The sequence below is a fragment of the Amblyomma maculatum genome, chromosome 2, assembly GCF_055883805.1.
Source record: "Amblyomma maculatum isolate TAMU_Amacu chromosome 2, ASM5588380v1, whole genome shotgun sequence".
Taxonomy (NCBI): Eukaryota; Metazoa; Arthropoda; class Arachnida; order Ixodida; family Ixodidae; genus Amblyomma; species Amblyomma maculatum.
In genome coordinates, this window is record NC_139345.1 from 104,429,995 (window position 1) to 104,449,439 (window position 19,445).

Sequence of the window (19,445 nt, forward strand, 5' to 3'; positions counted from 1 at the left end):
GTTAAAAGCCTGCCAGAGGCATGCTGGTGATTTTTCAAGGATGCGATGTTTCAAACGCCATCGGACAATTTTTAAGCATGAAATGCTTTTAGCTCCCGTTGACGGTGAACTTGAAGGGATGTCGAGCCACCGCCGAAAGCAAACGTCCGGGCACTGATTCTTCTTCATCCGGGCACCAAAACGTGCACATCTGGGCCTTAAGCGAGATTTAACGAGACGAGTTCTCCGTCCTCTAATGCTTCCGCACACTCCTTAAGAATAGCGCCACGATACCATATAATCGCGCATAGAACACCGTCCACCAACGCCGTCGGTAGGTTCAATGCGCGTTCGGTCATTCGGAATCACTTTGTTGCGACGTAAGCTCGTGGCGTTCCTCTCTTTAACAGGCTGCAATATACACAATCGGAGATCACTCGAACGCGCTTCTTTTTCTTCATTCTTGTAAGGCCTGCGTCGCATCCTGACAGCGTACGCTTCTCCGTCGTTCTGAATTTCAATGCCATCACCGTCACAGCTGCTTAAGACAAGCATTGCAGCCTGATGAAACGTGAGGTAGGAAGCAGCTTGCGGAAAGCTATTGCTTTGGAGTTATACGTCCCCGTTAAAGACTTCTCGCTCCTTCCGACAACCATTCCATGCTTTATCTACTCTCGGTTACGGGAGAAGCAGTCATTTTTTTAGACACGGGGATACTAACGCTCTTGCGTTACAAAACTCACTATGTAGATCACGATAGCCTGTTTTCAGAACTTTCAGAGCAGCTTAATTTGACTTTATATACGTTTGGTAACTTGTCTTTTTTTATTAAGTCATTATTTAAGCAAGCCCCAAGTATTAAACACAAACCATTAAACAGCAGAGCCCTGTCCTCGGGATTATGAAATGTTTCTACAGCTTCTGCGGCTTTTTCGGCGGCGTACGTTAAGCGAGAGCGCAGGGTCCTTCTTGAGGAACATGAAATGTCAGCGGAGAACCCGAAGGCTTTCCAGTGATTCACTTACTTGCTGAGGTCGATGGATGAGTGAGATGAGCAACGTGAGCTCGGGGAATGAAAGCGCGAACGTCCTTAGACATGAGCCACAATAATGCAGGGTTCTTGAGCTTTCATAGAACGAGTGGGGAATCTCACTCGGATCTGAGTGGCGAAACGATGTGTTTGGCCGATTGAAAGGAGGTACGGGAAAAAAGTACATTTCATCATTTATGTTTGGCTACTTGCTAGTTTCGAATGTCTCTATCGTGCTGAACTCGAAGGCCTCGCCAGTTATCTAATCTCTGAAGTGTGGGATGTCCTATTTCCTAGCAGCTGCTTCGGCCTTGGCAGAGCTATGACCTACTACAAGGCTTACGGCGATGCCGTCATGTTGCTGTCCAGGAAGCGCGCTTCGCGGTTTATCAGATGCCTATACATTGGGTGGGGAGGCGCGTAGATCACATTTGGTTCACAATAAGGTCAGATCCTCATCAAGCCGATTCGTGTGGCACGAAGAGGGCCCAGGTCTTTGGGCAGGGGCCGGGGTGGCTAACTGACACTGCAGTTATTCTTCGTCTTTCTATAATTCTCTTCCACCAAGAATCAATCCGACACATAAGCGTTGCACTTTGAGTGACAACGTCGTCATTCTGAAAATTAATCGGATACGCGGTAGTGGTCCCTTGATTAATAGCTTCCTGATTCTGAAAACCAATGGAAGGCTGATTCTAGTTATCCCTGACATCCCCGTGGCATCCCCATGGCGAGCGGCGTGACATTCTGCTCATCATTAATCCGCAGGGTGGCAAGGTATGCACCTTCCTTTGCTTAATTAATGAGCATGGCAACTAGCTTTCATATTCCGCTTTACCAATTATTCAATTCCCATTCAGTATTTTGCTTGCCGCCTATGGCAGATCGGGAAGATTCACTGAAGAAAAATAAACCTATGCACCGAAGACCCAGCGTAACAGTATACTGTAGGCAGTATATTATGCGGAAAGAATAGTACTGCAAATGAGACCAAGTGTCAAACCAGCTATCGGAATCGTTTAGTATCCGACAGAGGATACTCAATAAACCCTGCGCACTGTGCGCGCTGTCTGAGTCTTCACATAATGAAACCGCTTGCCGAGAGTTGTGCAAGTGTCCACTTGTTGAGATGATGGGACAGGGGGGGAGGGGGGATGGGGCGTGCTGAAGAGAGTTTTTTATTCGCAAAGAAAAACCAGCAATCTAGAAGTTAAGCCAAGGTTTGGGGTCTCGTATATTTTGCAATTCCAAACTATAGTGTAACCATGCAAGCTAACAAGGCGGATCTCTCTCACACACTTCCAGCAAGCACTGCGGGTTTTCAGGCGATGCACCCCAAGACACAGCCTTCTCCGCGCTGTCCTCCTTTCGAGCCGAGCTCTCCCCGAGTCGGCTGCTGACGCGTCCGTTGCTGCGGGTGCTGCAGTGGCTGCTCTGGTGCCCACCCCATCTGTTCAATCGGAGGTCTCTTGCAGAGACGGGGCAGTAGAAGAGTCCCCTATCCCTCGCCAGCCCCTCGCCGTCTTCCGGAGTCTGCGGTAGGGCCTGGTGCACTGTGTCCGGAAGGAAGAAGGCGAACGCCGACGCCGCCAGCGCCATAGCGCCCATCGCCGTCACCGGCGAGTACCGGTCCCGCTCAGCCTGCGCCCAGAGTGACGACACGGGGAAAGCGAGACGATGGGCACATGTGGTGCATCTTAGAGAATGAGAAGGAACATCTTTATGAATAATCTAAAAGCGTGATTGCTGTCTGACTCGTGTAGACACTTCAACCGCGCTGTGACAGATGGCAAAACGGGGCTAAAAGAGGGAAGAAGATATATGCGATGCGCGATCTAGGCTGACCATGGCTGAGCGAGTCTAGCCTTTTATGCCACGAGTCAGCGCCTAGCCAGGGCACGAAGCTAGGGGTAGTGTAGTGTGAAATCATCACCTTTTTCCTAGCTACTTCCCGAAAGTACGTTTTCTGTGCGATTGTGTGCAGAACACACTGGCTACAACAATTTCCACCAGAATTTACGCTCAGAGAAAATCTCATTAGATTTTCATTAGAAAATCTCGCGTGAAGGTGCATGAGTGTAATGGAAAAATGTAAAGTTGTCAAAACGTCCACAACGTGCGCCGAAACTACGCCGATGCTGAATGCAAGCTGTCACACTCGAGCCCCTCAAACCAGAAATGTTTTATGGCATCTGGGCTTTAGTGTAGAAAGCGCATTGACGAGCTTGTTTCTATATATAGCAGCTTCGCATTTTCTTCGTATCACTGATACACTCTATCGCTGACGTCTTTTTCACCAACCGACTTAGTCTAACTGTTTACAATGACGATGATTTCAAGCGATGAGTCTGCGAAGGCAAATAAATAAAGCATCACGAAGATGCCTGTTATGCTATACCGAACACTAAGTGGAAACACACATACCCCTTTCAATCCAGCAGCCTGGATAAGGGTAAAGCTGTACACCGAAAAAAGAAATCCGCTTTGCCTCCAGGCAAATGAAGCGGGTGTACACGTAGTAGTGAATATCTCTAAACAAAGACGCAGTTCACACGTTTTTCCTTTGTTGCCACACCGAAATAATCTCACACACCGCACAGCTCTGCAAATGTGCAATTATCTGCCTGTGTAAGAAATGCGAGACACGTAACACAGCGATCAGACGTTTAAAACCACGACAACTCATTTTCGGAAGTTTACTTGGCAAATTTAATAACGATGAATAAACTAAACTTGTTCGAGAACTTTGCGAATCACTTGAAAGAGAAACTTGAAGATGATGAAAGGGCCTACGAACATAAAATATTAAGGCAGCTCCAAAGTCCCGAAAATGTAATCTTTCGGAGGTCCCAGGCCCTGTACCTTTTTGCAGCGAGCTTACAGTCGCCTAGCAATCATGCGAGGCCGCGTGAACTTGAAAAATATACGCAGTTATTACGCCTGTAGCACACTACTGAAATCAGTGCGTCAGCCACAACCTCGAGGTGGATCAGTTCATTTGTGGACCGGCTGCTGATGTAAAAGTCGCGGCATAGAATTCCTGCCGCATTTTAGAAGAGGTGAAACGCAAAATCGTCCATGACCTGCGTGATGCTTGCGCCCCCTAGAGAATAAGTGGCCTGAATTTACGCGGAACATTCTCATAGCTCGTACGTCACTAAATGAAGTTAAATCTCACTACATACATACATACATACATACATACATACATACATACATACATACATACATACATACATACATACATACATACATACATACATACATACATACATACATACATACATACATACATACATACATACATACATACATACATACATACATACATACATACATACATACATACATACATCATCATCATCATCCTCAGCCTAACTATACCCACTGAAGGGCAAAGACCTCTCCCATATATTCCTCCAATTATCCTGGTCCTGTGCGAACTGCATCCACTTGACCCCTGCGAATTTCTTAACCTCATCCGCCCACCTAATTTTCTGCCGCCCCCTGCTACTCTTTCCTTCCCTTGGAATCCAGTTTGTTGCCCTAATCGAACATACATACATACATACATACATACATACATACATACATACATACATACATACATACATACATACATACATACATACATACATACATACATACATACATACATACATACATACATACATACATACATACATACATACATACATACATACATACATACATACATACATACATACATACATACATACATACATACATACATACATACATACATACATACATACATACATACATACATACATACATACACACATACATCATCATCATCATCCTCAGCCTAACTATACCCACTGAAGGGCAAAGACCTCTCCCATATATTCCTCCAATTATCCTGGTCCTGTGCGAACTGCATCCACTTGACCCCTGCGAATTTCTTAACCTCATCCGCCCACCTAATTTTCTGCCGCCCCCTGCTACTCTTTCCTTCCCTTGGAATCCAGTTTGTTGCCCTAATCGAACATACATACATACATACATACATACATACATACATACATACATACATACATACATACATACATACATACATACATACATACATACATACATACATACATACATACATACATACATACATACATACATACATACATACATACATACATACATACATACATACATACATACATACATACATACATACATACATACATACATACATACATACATACATACATACATACATACATACATACATACATACATACATACATACATACATACATACATACATACATACATACATACATACATACATACATACATACATACATACATAAGTATACACTCACGCCTTCTTTTAAATTCCTTCAAGGCTCAAATCTGCACTCGAGATGAGACTTGGAGTTGACTACTTATTATTGCGAACGACTGCGTGTATGGCGATATCGATCAGCCAGGTCACAGTTATGTGCCTGATTTATAGGCCTTATTTACCACTGTTGCTCTACACTTCAGCGATTTCCAGCAGAATCCGCAAGGCCAATCGCACACGCAGCTTCCAACAACATCAACCTCTTTACCGCCCACTAAGCCACTGTGCTGAAGTAATATTTAATATGAAAAATAGTGGCTTTGGAAAGTTTCACTCACCAACGCCGCCACATGCATGCCAGCGAGGCCACCAAGATCCCCGACAAGGCGCTGAAGCTGCACAGCTCGTCCACGAATCACGGTGGGGAAAATCTCGGAAGCCAGCTGGTAGGTGACCGTGTATCCTCCGGCAAACATCGAAATGCTCAAAGCTGCCATTACCAAAGTCCACTGACCTGAATCTGAAAAACAATAAAACACGCAGGAGAGACAGCAAAAGCTTGGAAGATTAAAGAGTGGTGGTTCTGGTAAAGGTGAATACATAAAGTGACGGACTGCTGGCCTGCGGACCAGGCTTCAAGCGAAGCCCGAATTCCAATCAGTGAGATTCTCCCATTTCCCGTGGACCTCTGGCCGTCACTTCTTCTTTTAAGAATTCTTCGAGCGAAAATGTTCAGTCTACGCCCTTCAACGCAAACCTAATGATTACTGTTTAGTAATCTTGCGACGGTTCTATTAGCAACTTCAGAATGAGTACAGTTCTTCAATTGATAACAAAATTTTATTTGACGAGAACACTGCTTTCTACTTTTCGCAACACGCAGTATTTGGTTTAATTGTTGTTGTTTTTATCAATCTACAGTCCAATAAGCCCTCCTCCCAAAGATATGAATACAGTGCTATATCTATGCTCTCACATCCATTTAGCGAGTACCTACACTAGTTATCATAATTTCGGCTACCCAACTAACGATGCACTAGGAGTGTGGAGTGTCGTGTCTGTGTATAACTTCCTTCATGCCTAACATGCTTTTTACGCTCTTTTCAATGTTGTACTTTACTACTTTTATTGCGAAAGCAATACTACTCTAGGTTTCGAGCCTTCCGTGTATCGCAGTGGTAGCCACATATTACCCACGTGACGCTGTGACGTCACACCCCACGTGACACTAGGGTGAGAGCTGGGCCACCAACTCAAGCGGTCGGCATAGCGCGGCGGTAGCCACGTCTTACCCACGTGACGCTGTGACGTCACACCCCACGTGACACAAAAGAGAGATGAGCTCCCAAATCAGGCGGTCGGAGCCGCGGCTCAGTTAACTTGGGTCTCTCGTTTCACATGGGACGGTTATGACAGAATCAGCCTGCTAGGACCCTGGCATTCCCGTTACCCCTATAGGCCACTAAGGCACGTTCATATGGGTTGGTTAAAGCGGGGCTTTATATGAGGGCTGAGGAAGAAGAAGAACGCTCGGCCACCAGCAGCTAATGCTTTGGTTAAGCAGCGTTGAACTCTTGTAATTTTTTTCCACAGCTAAGAAGGTGGCATAACATTCGGCAGTAAATATTGTTGCAAATAAAGGTAACCTAACTGGTTTTTTTTTTCGAGTTCGTCTTCTACTACCCCAGTACTAACAAAGAAAGCTGTTTTAGAACCGTCTGTATAGAATACTGTGTGGTTTTTGTACTTTTTGTGTGAAGCTAGAAATGCTTGTGTTACATGATCAGGTAAGGCCTGCTTTTTACAAAATTATGTTGATGTAAGGTCGCCAACAGAAGGGAAGCTGTACCAAGGAGGAATTGGTTGGGGACTATGGGCAATGTTTGGAAGGTTGTCAAGTATGTTTAATCCGTGACATTTTTGTTCAAAAGAGAATATTAGTAGTCTTGTTGCTTGGGGTCTATTGTTAAAAATTGTTCTAGATGGGCGCTTTGCGACCATAGGGTAACAGAGGTGTTTTGCGGCAGACCTTATTTTTAGTAGGTAAGCACGCATAAGCATCATTCTTCTGTCATCGAGGGGTGGTTTGTTTGTTTCTACATGGAGGCTATTTATGGGGGATGTTCGGTATGCGCCAGTTGAAAGCTTAAGGCCAAGATTTTGCACAGGATCTAGACATTTTATATAAAAGGGTATTGCTGACCCGTACACAACACACCCTTACTCTAGGGCAACTTTGAAAAGGTACAATCTACACCGACTCCATCAGTGTAATCACAGCGCTACACCTAATAAATGCAGCACAACCCTTATTAGGAAATATAATACATTATATAAGAACAGCTGAAATGCAAGGACACAAAGTTAAATTCTGCTGGGTACCAATTCATGTAGGGATAAGCGCCATGAACGAGTTGGTCTATGCGCTGCAGCTTCCCGGAACACAAAAATAGAAAGAGTAAATGTACCTCATAAAGATATAATAAAATATGTACAAAGAAAACTGAAAGAGAAATGAAAGGATTCATGGGACAAGAAAATAAGCAATACATTACACCTGCTGAAATCAGTGATAGAAGAACGAAAAACATGTAGGCACCAAGAGCGTTTCATTTAAGTGGTTCTATGGCGCCTTCGTATCCGGCACTCTCATTGAAAGCAACTTCATTCTTGCCAACCAAGATGTATCCCTCATGCGAATTCTTTGGAGAGCATGTCACCATAAACCACACTTCCAACAGAAGCACTTCCCACAAATTTATAATGACTATATCCTATTACACCAAAGCTCACTTTTGGGATAAAGGTCACTCATTGACATTTTCTGCATATTTCCGTTCCTAAAGGAAGCAAAGCTTTTAAATAAGCTATAGGACTTATAATATCTTTTTCAAGCCTTTTAACCAAGTGGAATTTTAAACCATGCTTTTGGCGCATGATGGCTTTTAGTCGCCTATATGCATAAAACACAACAGACACCCAATAAACATGATTTTGTCATGGCAGCAATGTTTCATGTATGTTATCAAACTAGCCATGCCAAACAGAATGCGTGGGACGTGCGCGATAGACGTTCACACACGTCTAGGGTGTTCGATTGGCTTGCACCATAGTGCACCAGCGACGCGTACTGGTAGCTTCTTTGTTCAGGATAGACTACCTCAGCCCAGAGCATGCAGTCGTACCGTTTCCCATTTGAGTTACCGCTTTTATGCTTAACGGGTGGCGTATATTGTGAATGACGCAACATGTGCAGCGCATCACCATCATGGAAAGATAGCTCTCTACGTGCTCACATATAAACCGACGAACTTTAACAAAAAGTCTGTATCTTTGACACTCTGCTGAGCGCGATATTCGACGCTCTAGACTCTATCTGTATGCTCTTCCATCTGCTAATGAGGGATAAAGATGTGTGCAGTCGAACCCGGATATGATGGCTATAACCCGGATATGCAACTTTGCGTTGATGGCCCCCAGGGAGCTGCCATATTGTTCACACTCCTATTCGCTAGCCCAGTGGTAACTGTAGCAAAATCGGCTTCCGACAGTACAGGGAGGAGGAATTTCGACTGAGAATTCGACTTCGACTAATTCGACTTCGAATAAACAATGCTGTGATGTACTGCATGATAACTTCACTGAGTCCTTTTCAGAAGCCATTACTGCTTTAATACCCGTACTATGTCCTGGCACATTCTTCCAAATGATTGTCTATTTTGTTTGTCTGTCATAGATTCAGTTGATGTCATGAAGTTGATCCAAGGTTTGAAAATTTTTGTCAAACTGTGGAGTTGATGAGATTAATTCGAAATTTCTGAAGAACACTAAAGTACATTCATTAATCATTTTGGCAAGCCTTTTTACACAGTCCTTAGAGCGCAGCACACAACCGCAGGAATGGAAAGGGGGTAAGGTGACCCCGCTTTTCAAGTAAGGTAACGCTCATTCTCCCGTTAATTATAGACCAATCGCATTAACGAGTATCCCGTGTAAATTATTAGAGTCCATAATATATTCCAGCCTCATATCCTTCCGTGAATCAAATTCATTTTTAGTCCCACCCCCCAGCATGTCTTTCGAAAACACTTTTCATGTGAAACACAGTCAACTCTCAATAAGAGCATAGCTTCTTCCTTTAACCATAGTTTAGCCATGGTAAGCCTACGATAAAGTCCCCAATAAGTCATTCCTTCTAAAATTACGCACCTTGAACATTGAACTCTGCATCACACTAAGGATTGAGTGTTTCCTCATTAACCCATTCTCAGTTACAACGGATACTAACTTTATACCCTACTACACCTGCTGGTGTTCCACTTGGTTTCGTTCTGGCCCCTTTACTGTTCCTAATATATATTAATGACCTTCCTGGCTGTGTTTCCTCATCAATCAGGCTTTACGCCGATGACTCTGTCCTTCATCGTGTAATAACAAACCCTCATAATAACTTGCTCCTGCAGTCTGATCTTAACGTTACCTCTAATTGGCTCATGACCCTAAATGCAAGCAAATGTAGAAGTATGACAATCTCCCGTAGTACTAACACGCCTCTACTGTTCGGCTACACAGTTAACAATGAATCCCTTGAAAATGTCACTTGCTAGAAATATCTTGGATTCTATCTAACAAATAACGTCTCATGGCATGTTCATGTGAAATATATTACTAACAACGCCAATCCTAATCCGTAGTTGCCTCCTCCTCGTAGGTCACCTCCATAGAAACTTCTCGCAAGCCCCAAAACATCTCACACTAACCTTGCATCAAACCGACTCAAACTAGAATATGCCTAAGCAATATGGGATCCAGCTCTTTTTACCTTAATTGATGATATCGAAACAGTTAAAAATCGGTCAACGCGTTTCATTCTTTTTCATTATTCCCGTACCACGAGTATTTCATTAATGAAACTAGGCCTTACAAATTTAATTGTTCGAAGAAAACTGTCCCGTCTGTGCCTATTTCACAAAATTTATTTCGCTAACCCATTCCTAAAACGTGAACTTATTTCTTAACCTACTTGCTTGTATCGCATCACGCTTATAAACTTCGTGCACAAATATGGCTTTTATTCTTTCTTGCCAAGAACTTCAAGAGAATCGAAACGCCTGCCTCCTTCCATTGTCTACGCCGAAGATCCCACGGCATTCGAAGATGCGATAAGAAATTTCATTTCTGTATAACCCGGCCACTTTCTTTTCTTGACGTGGTTTTTTTGTTGGTTTCGCTTCATTTCTGCAAGACCAGCACTTTTTGTTCGTGTCCCGCAAGTGCTTTGTTGATGATTTTGTTTATCGATCCCATGTACCCACCCCCTCTCGAACGCCAAAAGTCATTGAGGGTGAATAAATAACTAAATAAATAAATAAATAATAAATAACCTCCCGTTCTCCTCGTCATGCGACATCACTGCTAGGGAGTAGCCAGCATGCATCCAGACCTCGAAGTCTGCCAATCGCAGCGCTCGATGAATGATCGAAGAGCGCCGTTAGGAGAAGCGCCACTTGCGGATGTTCGGAGCATTTCGGTACATTGAACGTCCCGATCAGCGAAAGTTCTTTGTGTTTAACCAAAGGAAAAAAACAGCGCTAAATATTAGACAGAACACACAGAAAGACGAACGGGACAGTTCTACAAATGCAAATATAGTAGTGCTTCCAATGGGTGTTCTTTGTAACATAAATAATAATTCCATATATCCGGGTTCGTTATAGCCGGGCTAAGGTGTGTATGAAGATATAAGAATTTGCCTGACTGGAGCGTGCCACGCCCATGGCGAGGGAGCTGACGCCTCCGACAAGCAGGAAGATCACGTTCGGCCAGCGACGACCAAGCACGTCGACGGATACAATGCAGATGATGTAGACCGGCAGCTCGAAAGCCATGGCCACCGAGTAAGTGGTGTAAATGTTAAGGCCTAGCCGACCAAGCTCCAGCGTGCAGCAGTTGTAGCAGAGGCTGATGAAGAACCTGAAATGGGAAACGATCGAGAATTAACGGCGCGCTCCAAATTCGGGCCTCTCGCTAAGAGTACCGAATTTCACCTAGAGCGCTTGATGTTATCACGAGAGCCAACGCTTTTCGATAAGACGGAGAGGGGTTATTTGTAGTAAGTGATTGACAATTAAGATTTTTAAAATTTTCCTTCGTACATTTGTTTTTAACTTCACAGGTTGAATTTTTAATAAAAGTGACAATTGACAAAAGTGATTGACAATTAAGATTTTTAAAATTTTCCTTCGTACATTTGTTCGTTTGTTTATCTGCCTGCCTGCCTGCCTGCCTGCCTGCTGCCTGCCTGCCTGCCTGCCTGCCTGCCTGCCTGCCTGCCTGCCTGCCTGCCTGCCTGCCTGCCTGCCTGCCTGCCTGCCTGCCTGCCTGCCTGCCTGCCTGCCTGCCTGCCTGCCTGCCTGCCTGCCTGCCTGCCTGCCTGCCTGCCTGCCTGCCTGCCTGCCTGCCTGCCTGCCTGCCTGCCTGCCTGCCTGCCTGCCTGCCTGCCTGCCTGCCTGCCTGCCTGCCTGCCTGCCTGCCTGCCTGCCTGCCTGCCTGCCTGCCTGCCTGCCTGCCTGCCTGCCTGCCTGCCTGCCTGCCTGCCTGCCTGCCTGCCTGCCTGCCTGCCTGCCTGCCTGCCTGCCTGCCTGCCTGCCTGCCTGCCTGCCTGCCTGCCTGCCTGCCTGCCTGCCTGCCTGCCTGCCTGCCTGCCTGCCTGCCTGCCTGCCTGCCTGCCTGCCTGCCTGCCTGCCTGCCTGCCTGCCTGCCTGCCTGCCTGCCTGCCTGCCTGCCTGCCTGCCTGCCTGCCTGCCTGCCTGCCTGCCTGCCTGCCTGCCTGCCTGCCTGCCTGCCTGCCTGCCTGCCTGCCTGCCTGCCTGCCTGCCTGCCTGCCTGCCTGCCTGCCTGCCTGCCTGCCTGCCTGCCTGCCTGCCTGCCTGCCTGCCTGCCTGCCTGCCTGCCTGCCTGCCTGCCTGCCTGCCTGCCTGCCTGCCTGCCTGCCTGCCTGCCTGCCTGCCTGCCTGCCTGCCTGCCTGCCTGCCTGCCTGCCTGCCTGCCTGCCTGCCTGCCTGCCTGCCTGCCTGCCTGCCTGCCTGCCTGCCTGCCTGCCTGCCTGCCTGCCTGCCTGCCTGCCTGCCTGCCTGCCTGCCTGCCTGCCTGCCTGCCTGCCTGCCTGCCTGCCTGCCTGCCTGCCTGCCTGCCTGCCTGCCTGCCTGCCTGCCTGCCTGCCTGCCTGCCTGCCTGCCTGCCTGCCTGCCTGCCTGCCTGCCTGCCTGCCTGCCTGCCTGCCTGCCTGCCTGCCTGCCTGCCTGCCTGCCTGCCTGCCTGCCTGCCTGCCTGCCTGCCTGCCTGCCTGCCTGCCTGCCTGCCTGCCTGCCTGCCTGCCTGCCTGCCTGCCTGCCTGCCTGCCTGCCTGCCTGCCTGCCTGCCTGCCTGCCTGCCTGCCTGCCTGCCTGCCTGCCTGCCTGCCTGCCTGCCTGCCTGCCTGCCTGCCTGCCTGCCTGCCTGCCTGCCTGCCTGCCTGCCTGCCTGCCTGCCTGCCTGCCTGCCTGCCTGCCTGCCTGCCTGCCTGCCTGCCTGCCTGCCTGCCTGCCTGCCTGCCTGCCTGCCTGCCTGCCTGCCTGCCTGCCTGCCTGCCTGCCTGCCTGCCTGCCTGCCTGCCTGCCTGCCTGCCTGCCTGCCTGCCTGCCTGCCTGCCTGCCTGCCTGCCTGCCTGCCTGCCTGCCTGCCTGCCTGCCTGCCTGCCTGCCTGCCTGCCTGCCTGCCTGCCTGCCTGCCTGCCTGCCTGCCTGCCTGCCTGCCTGCCTGCCTGCCTGCCTGCCTGCCTGCCTGCCTGCCTGCCTGCCTGCCTGCCTGCCTGCCTGCCTGCCTGCCTGCCTGCCTGCCTGCCTGCCTGCCTGCCTGCCTGCCTGCCTGCCTGCCTGCCTGCCTGCCTGCCTGCCTGCCTGCCTGCCTGCCTGCCTGCCTGCCTGCCTGCCTGCCTGCCTGCCTGCCTGCCTGCCTGCCTGCCTGCCTGCCTGCCTGCCTGCCTGCCTGCCTGCCTGCCTGCCTGCCTGCCTGCCTGCCTGCCTGCCTGCCTGCCTGCCTGCCTGCCTGCCTGCCTGCCTGCCTGCCTGCCTGCCTGCCTGCCTGCCTGCCTGCCTGCCTGCCTGCCTGCCTGCCTGCCTGCCTGCCTGCCTGCCTGCCTGCCTGCCTGCCTGCCTGCCTGCCTGCCTGCCTGCCTGCCTGCCTGCCTGCCTGCCTGCCTGCCTGCCTGCCTGCCTGCCTGCCTGCCTGCCTGCCTGCCTGCCTGCCTGCCTGCCTGCCTGCCTGCCTGCCTGCCTGCCTGCCTGCCTGCCTGCCTGCCTGCCTGCCTGCCTGCCTGCCTGCCTGCCTGCCTGCCTGCCTGCCTGCCTGCCTGCCTGCCTGCCTGCCTGCCTGCCTGCCTGCCTGCCTGCCTGCCTGCCTGCCTGCCTGCCTGCCTGCCTGCCTGCCTGCCTGCCTGCCTGCCTGCCTGCCTGCCTGCCTGCCTGCCTGCCTGCCTGCCTGCCTGCCTGCCTGCCTGCCTGCCTGCCTGCCTGCCTGCCTGCCTGCCTGCCTGCCTGCCTGCCTGCCTGCCTGCCTGCCTGCCTGCCTGCCTGCCTGCCTGCCTGCCTGCCTGCCTGCCTGCCTGCCTGCCTGCCTGCCTGCCTGCCTGCCTGCCTGCCTGCCTGCCTGCCTGCCTGCCTGCCTGCCTGCCTGCCTGCCTGCCTGCCTGCCTGCCTGCCTGCCTGCCTGCCTGCCTGCCTGCCTGCCTGCCTGCCTGCCTGCCTGCCTGCCTGCCTGCCTGCCTGCCTGCCTGCCTGCCTGCCTGCCTGCCTGCCTGCCTGCCTGCCTGCCTGCCTGCCTGCCTGCCTGCCTGCCTGCCTGCCTGCCTGCCTGCCTGCCTGCCTGCCTGCCTGCCTGCCTGCCTGCCTGCCTGCCTGCCTGCCTGCCTGCCTGCCTGCCTGCCTGCCTGCCTGCCTGCCTGCCTGCCTGCCTGCCTGCCTGCCTGCCTGCCTGCCTGCCTGCCTGCCTGCCTGCCTGCCTGCCTGCCTGCCTGCCTGCCTGCCTGCCTGCCTGCCTGCCTGCCTGCCTGCCTGCCTGCCTGCCTGCCTGCCTGCCTGCCTGCCTGCCTGCCTGCCTGCCTGCCTGCCTGCCTGCCTGCCTGCCTGCCTGCCTGCCTGCCTGCCTGCCTGCCTGCCTGCCTGCCTGCCTGCCTGTCTGCCTGTCTGCCTGTCTGCCTGTCTGTCTGTCTGTCTGTCTGTCTGTCTGTCTGTCTGTCTGTCTGTCTGTCTGTCTGTCTGTCTGTCTGTCTGTCTGTCTGTCTGTCTGTCTGTCTGTCTGTCTGTCTGTCTGTCTGTCTGTCTGTCTGTCTGTCTGTCTGTCTGTCTGTCTGTCTGTCTGTCTGTCTGTCTGTCTGTCTGTCTGTCTGTCTGTCTGTCTGTCTCATTGTTTGTGTGTTTGTTTCTTTGTTTCTTTGTTCGTTCGTTCGTTTGTTTGTTTGTTTGTCTGTTTGTTTGTTTGTTTGTTTGTTTGTTTGTTTGTTTGTTTGTTTGTTTGTTTGTTTGTTTGTTTGTTATCTGTGTGAACAAGTAAAGAATGAAGTAACTGTCTTATAACAAAAAGAGTGAACAAGAGTACCCAGCATGCATTATATAACAATGGCTTCATTGGCCTTGCCGGACTCTTAGTGGAAGGCAGCATTGCCTTTTTTTGTGATTGATACAAAGCGTGGCTTCCTTCCGAAAAGCAGAGGAAGAGGTGACCATTTGGTGAGCGCGGATGCAGGCACTGAAATCGATCTGTGAAAGCTTGCATAGGCGTAATGATGTTTAAACGACAACATTTTGGCTCCCCCTCAACTCTTGTTTGGTGCCCTTCTACTCTGTGATAGCCATCCTCCCTTTGCTCTACCATCCATGCTAAAGATGTGCCACTTATCTGACCCTGAATTAACTCCATCATCTTCAAGCTGGCTTTGCTTTCGTTTCATCCTAAGTTAGTATTTAAGGTAACCTAGAATTTCACAATGGGTCATAGTAAACTTCTTCAATGAAGAAGCAGCACAAAGCGGGCAATGATATAAGCAGAGTTCGAATAGAGATTCATACCAGGCAGCGTAAATCAGTAGCGTAATCCTCAGGATCCGGGGCCGCTTAAGCATGGCTTTGGTGCTCTCGCAGAAGGTCAGAATCTTCGGACTCGACTGCTTCTCCTTCCCCTGTGAAGGTAAAAACACGTCACCTTAACAGAATGTGAACTTCAAATTTTTACGGTGCTGGTAAGCTGAACTACGTCTCCTTCAGATGACCGTATTGAATATGTAAGAGCGACACAACTAAATAGAAAAGAAGGTACTTTGGGTCGATGTATTATACCAGAAAAGAAATTGGTGATATTTACGTGGAGCTCACTGCGCTCAGTTACTGCCGGCTAAGGTGCGAGCAATGGGCTCGGAGCACTCACAAGCAAGAGTTCCAAGACCGCTTCTCCGGTTATGCTTTTGCCGTTTCGGGACGCCAGACGCTGCAAGGAACGGACCGCATCGGGAGTGCGGCCGACCGAAAGGAGCCAGCTAGAAGATTCAGGAATCCATCTGCGACCAATAATATCCGATAATGCGTTGACCTCACTTATTCGAGTGGGATTCGCCACATTTTGCACTGTGTAGCTAGATTTCTAGACATCTAGACACTCGCTTCCTTAACGCTTTCTAACAAATTTTATCCCACGCTACGATGTAATGCATAAGATTAAATACTGAGTACTTTTTTCATTGGCAACAGAAGCCAGGGTTAATATTCCTCTTTGTATAAGATGATTACTAAGTTTGCACATTAGCCTGTGCAGTTGAAGAAACCAGAGAAAGTCAACCGTTTGAAAGCTCTGGAACGTACTTATTATAATTTTGATTTTAATGCGCAACCTCAGAATTACAAAAGTCTGCTAGATAGGCCATATTTTCAAACATAGAGTTCCCAGGAAGAAGTATATATCATTATAAGAAACAGATTTTGATTGAAATCAACCCGCAAGTGCATTTCATTTTGCTGCCAGCTTAGTAATAATCGTTTGCATTCAATTCCACGGTCGTAAATTTTGTTCCTGTGAACTAAGAAAGTAAGAAAGGGGGTACCACAAATATTTCGTCTCTTTTTAGCCGGTATCTTATCAGCATGAATCTGTGTTTGCATATGGCATCACGCATGCTGACAAAACGCCAGTTAACTATATGGGCTTGCTTAAGGATTGTGATCTTGCTCTTTTTCCTCATTTTCAGGCAAAATCTACAGTCCCACTAACCCTCTTTTTTTTTTCTTTTTTTCACTGCCCGAGTCACAAGCAGTTCATATTTTTGAATCGGTCGTGTCTCTTCTCTTCGCCTTTTGCTCTTTTTGTCTCTACTGTATAGCTGATAAAAATTGCACCATTACGCTTCATTCTTTCGTTTGTATTGCGTACAAGAAGTAATAATGGGGTCGTAAACTGTGAGTGAAATTCTGCCATTTTTGGAGCTATTTAACGAACATCGAATCCTTCATAAAATATAGTATTTCCATTTCGCGGTTACTTACATAATTTTGCAGCGTATGAGGGGGGGGGGGGGTCGAAACAGCGGCGTCATAAGCGGTGCAGCTACGTCGCGACAAAGTAGTTGATCTAGTACCACGTTAAAAAAAATAATAATAAAATGATATAATGACCTTAAGCGCGATTTTTGCCAAAGCAATTTATTTTATCTCGATTTCATACCACCTCCCCGAAATTCGACTCCCCATAATCTCACTAGCTTAAACGTGCCGTTCAGAACTTCTAAGGAAACTAGTCTCCAAGCCGCAACTTCTGCTTCATTACTTATCGCTATTTGCACCTGTTGAACCGAAAACGTGATATTGCTCATCCTGAAGATAACCTTACGATGAGCTTTGTACCAGGCATGATAGCAACAGCCAATTGTCATTTATTTTTTTTTTCACTGCGCTGATAGTTGGGACTGCATAAGGTAATACGTGAATTGCATTCCTCAATGTCTTTCTCACTGCTCGGCCATAGTATAGCCTAAAGCCACTCAGTTCACAGTCATTCGTAATTGGATACTTTTATAATATATATATATATATATATATATATATATATATATATATATATATATATTATTATATATTATGTATATATACACACACACACACACACACATCTGTGTGTGTGTGTGCGTGTGTGCGTGTGCGTGTGCGTGTGTGTGTGTGTGTGTGTGTGTGTGTGTGTGTGTGTGTGTGTGTGTGTGTGTGTGTGTGTGTGTGTGTGTGTGTGTGTGTGTGTGTGTGTGTGTGTGTGTGTGTGTGTGTGTGTGTGTGTGTGTGTGTGTGTGTGTGTGTGTGTGTGTGTGTGTGTGTGTGTGTGTGTGTGTGTGTGTGTGTGTGTGTGTGTGTGTGTGTGTGTGTGTGTGTGTGTGTGTGTGTGTGTGTGTGTGTGTGTGTGTGTGTGTGTGTGTGTGTGTGTGAAGGAAAGAAGCCAACAGTCGGCGAGGCCAAGGAAAGCGTTGGGGATGGTACATGGTACTTTTATGTCTTTTTTTAATGTTTACTTAGATAATCACAGAAATTAGTATTGTAATCTGATTTGGGGAAAGACAATTAAACACAAAGTAGAAGAAAAAACAACGTGCCGAATGGTGGGAACTGAACCCACGACCTCCGAATATCGCGTCCGATGCTCTTCCAACTGAGCTACATCGGCCGCTGTCCCCCCTGCTACTTTCTTGGGTATTTATGTTGTCTGTATACGAACCTTGAGAGTGTTCACCAGCGCCACCCTATGTATATATATATATATATATATATATATATATATATATATATATATATATATATATATATATATATATATATATATATATATATATATATATATATGTGTGTGTGTGTGTGTGTGTGTGTGTGTGTGTGTGTGTGTGTGTGTGTGTGTGTGTGTGTGTGTGCGTGCGTGCGTGCGTGCGTGCGTGCGTGCGTGCGTGCGTGCGTGCGTGCGTGCGTGCGTGCGTGCGTGTGTGTGTGTGTGTGTGTGTGTGTGTGTGTGTGTGTGTGTGTGTGTGTGTGTGTGTGTGTGTGTGTGTGTGTGTGTATGTGTGTGTGTGTGTGTGTGTGTGTGTGTGTGTGTGTGTGTGTGTGTGTGTGTGTGTGTGTGTGTGTGTGTGTGTGTGTGTGTGTGTGTGTGTGTGTGTGTGTGTGTGTGTGTGTGTGTGTGTGTGTGTGTGTGTGTGTGTGTGTGTGTGTGTGTGTGTGTGTGTGTGTGTGTGTGTGTGTGTGTGTGTGTGTGTGTGTGTGTGTGTGTGTGTGTGTGTGTGTGTGTGTGTGTGTGTGTGTGTGTGAAGGAAAGAAGCCAACAATCGACGAGGCCGAGGAACGCATTGGGGATTGTACTTTATGTAAAAAAAAATAAAAAATAGACATAAAGTACAATCCCCAATGCTTTCCTTGGCCTCGTCGACTGTTGGCTTCTTTCCTTCATGTAGGATAACGAACACCCTCATTCCCCTTCATTTATCTGCATATATAATATATATATATATATATATATATATATATATATATATATATATATATATATATATATATAAATGCGGGAAGGATTCAACGTTGAGTTAGTGACACCATTACACCGAGAGTAAAACAGACTCGGTACGGTGCAGAAGAGAGCGACCGGTCAGAATAGCGTTAACTACTTAGAGATCTGGCTGATGATTAGGATAATGACGGTGAAAGAGCACTCACGCCACGCAGAGCAGTAGGAGAGCGTCCGCAACAACGGCGGCATACAGGAAAGCTCGCCAGTTCTGCGTTAGATAGCCGAACCACGGCGCCGCACAACCCACCACACATCCCGTGGTGGCCCAGAGGAATGCAATCAGCGTTCTCCTCTGCGACACTGTGTACTCGATCACTGCGCACACAAGATTGTCTCGCTGGATAAACGCTCTGAAACAACGCCAAGTAAAAACGAACAATCAGATGACCAGGGCACATCAAAGTCCCTCTGGGCCACCACCACACAAACTCACCCTCCCCCACATGGATCTCACTCTCCCTCAGTACAAAGCAATGACAATGATGCAGCTATGTGTCATTAACCTCCTCCCTC

The 19,445-nt window shown here is 48.2% G+C and overlaps 1 protein-coding gene across 1 annotated transcript in view; it reads right to left on the reverse strand.

Moving 5' to 3' along the window:
- Positions 1 to 2,174: 2,174 nt before the first annotated feature.
- LOC146199458 (solute carrier family 22 member 7-like) overlaps positions 2,175 to 19,445 on the reverse strand; it is a 31,202-nt gene continuing 13,931 nt past the window's right edge. Inside the window, exons 5-10 of the mRNA XM_084594942.1 lie at positions 19,079 to 19,247; positions 15,774 to 15,903; positions 15,419 to 15,528; positions 11,074 to 11,288; positions 5,654 to 5,835; positions 2,175 to 2,650 (exon numbers count right to left, since the gene is read on the reverse strand). Coding sequence (XP_084451068.1) covers positions 2,282 to 2,650; positions 5,654 to 5,835; positions 11,074 to 11,288; positions 15,419 to 15,528; positions 15,774 to 15,903; positions 19,079 to 19,247 — 1,175 coding nt within the window. The 3' untranslated portion in view covers positions 2,175 to 2,281. The remainder of the gene's footprint in view (positions 2,651 to 5,653; positions 5,836 to 11,073; positions 11,289 to 15,418; positions 15,529 to 15,773; positions 15,904 to 19,078; positions 19,248 to 19,445) is intronic.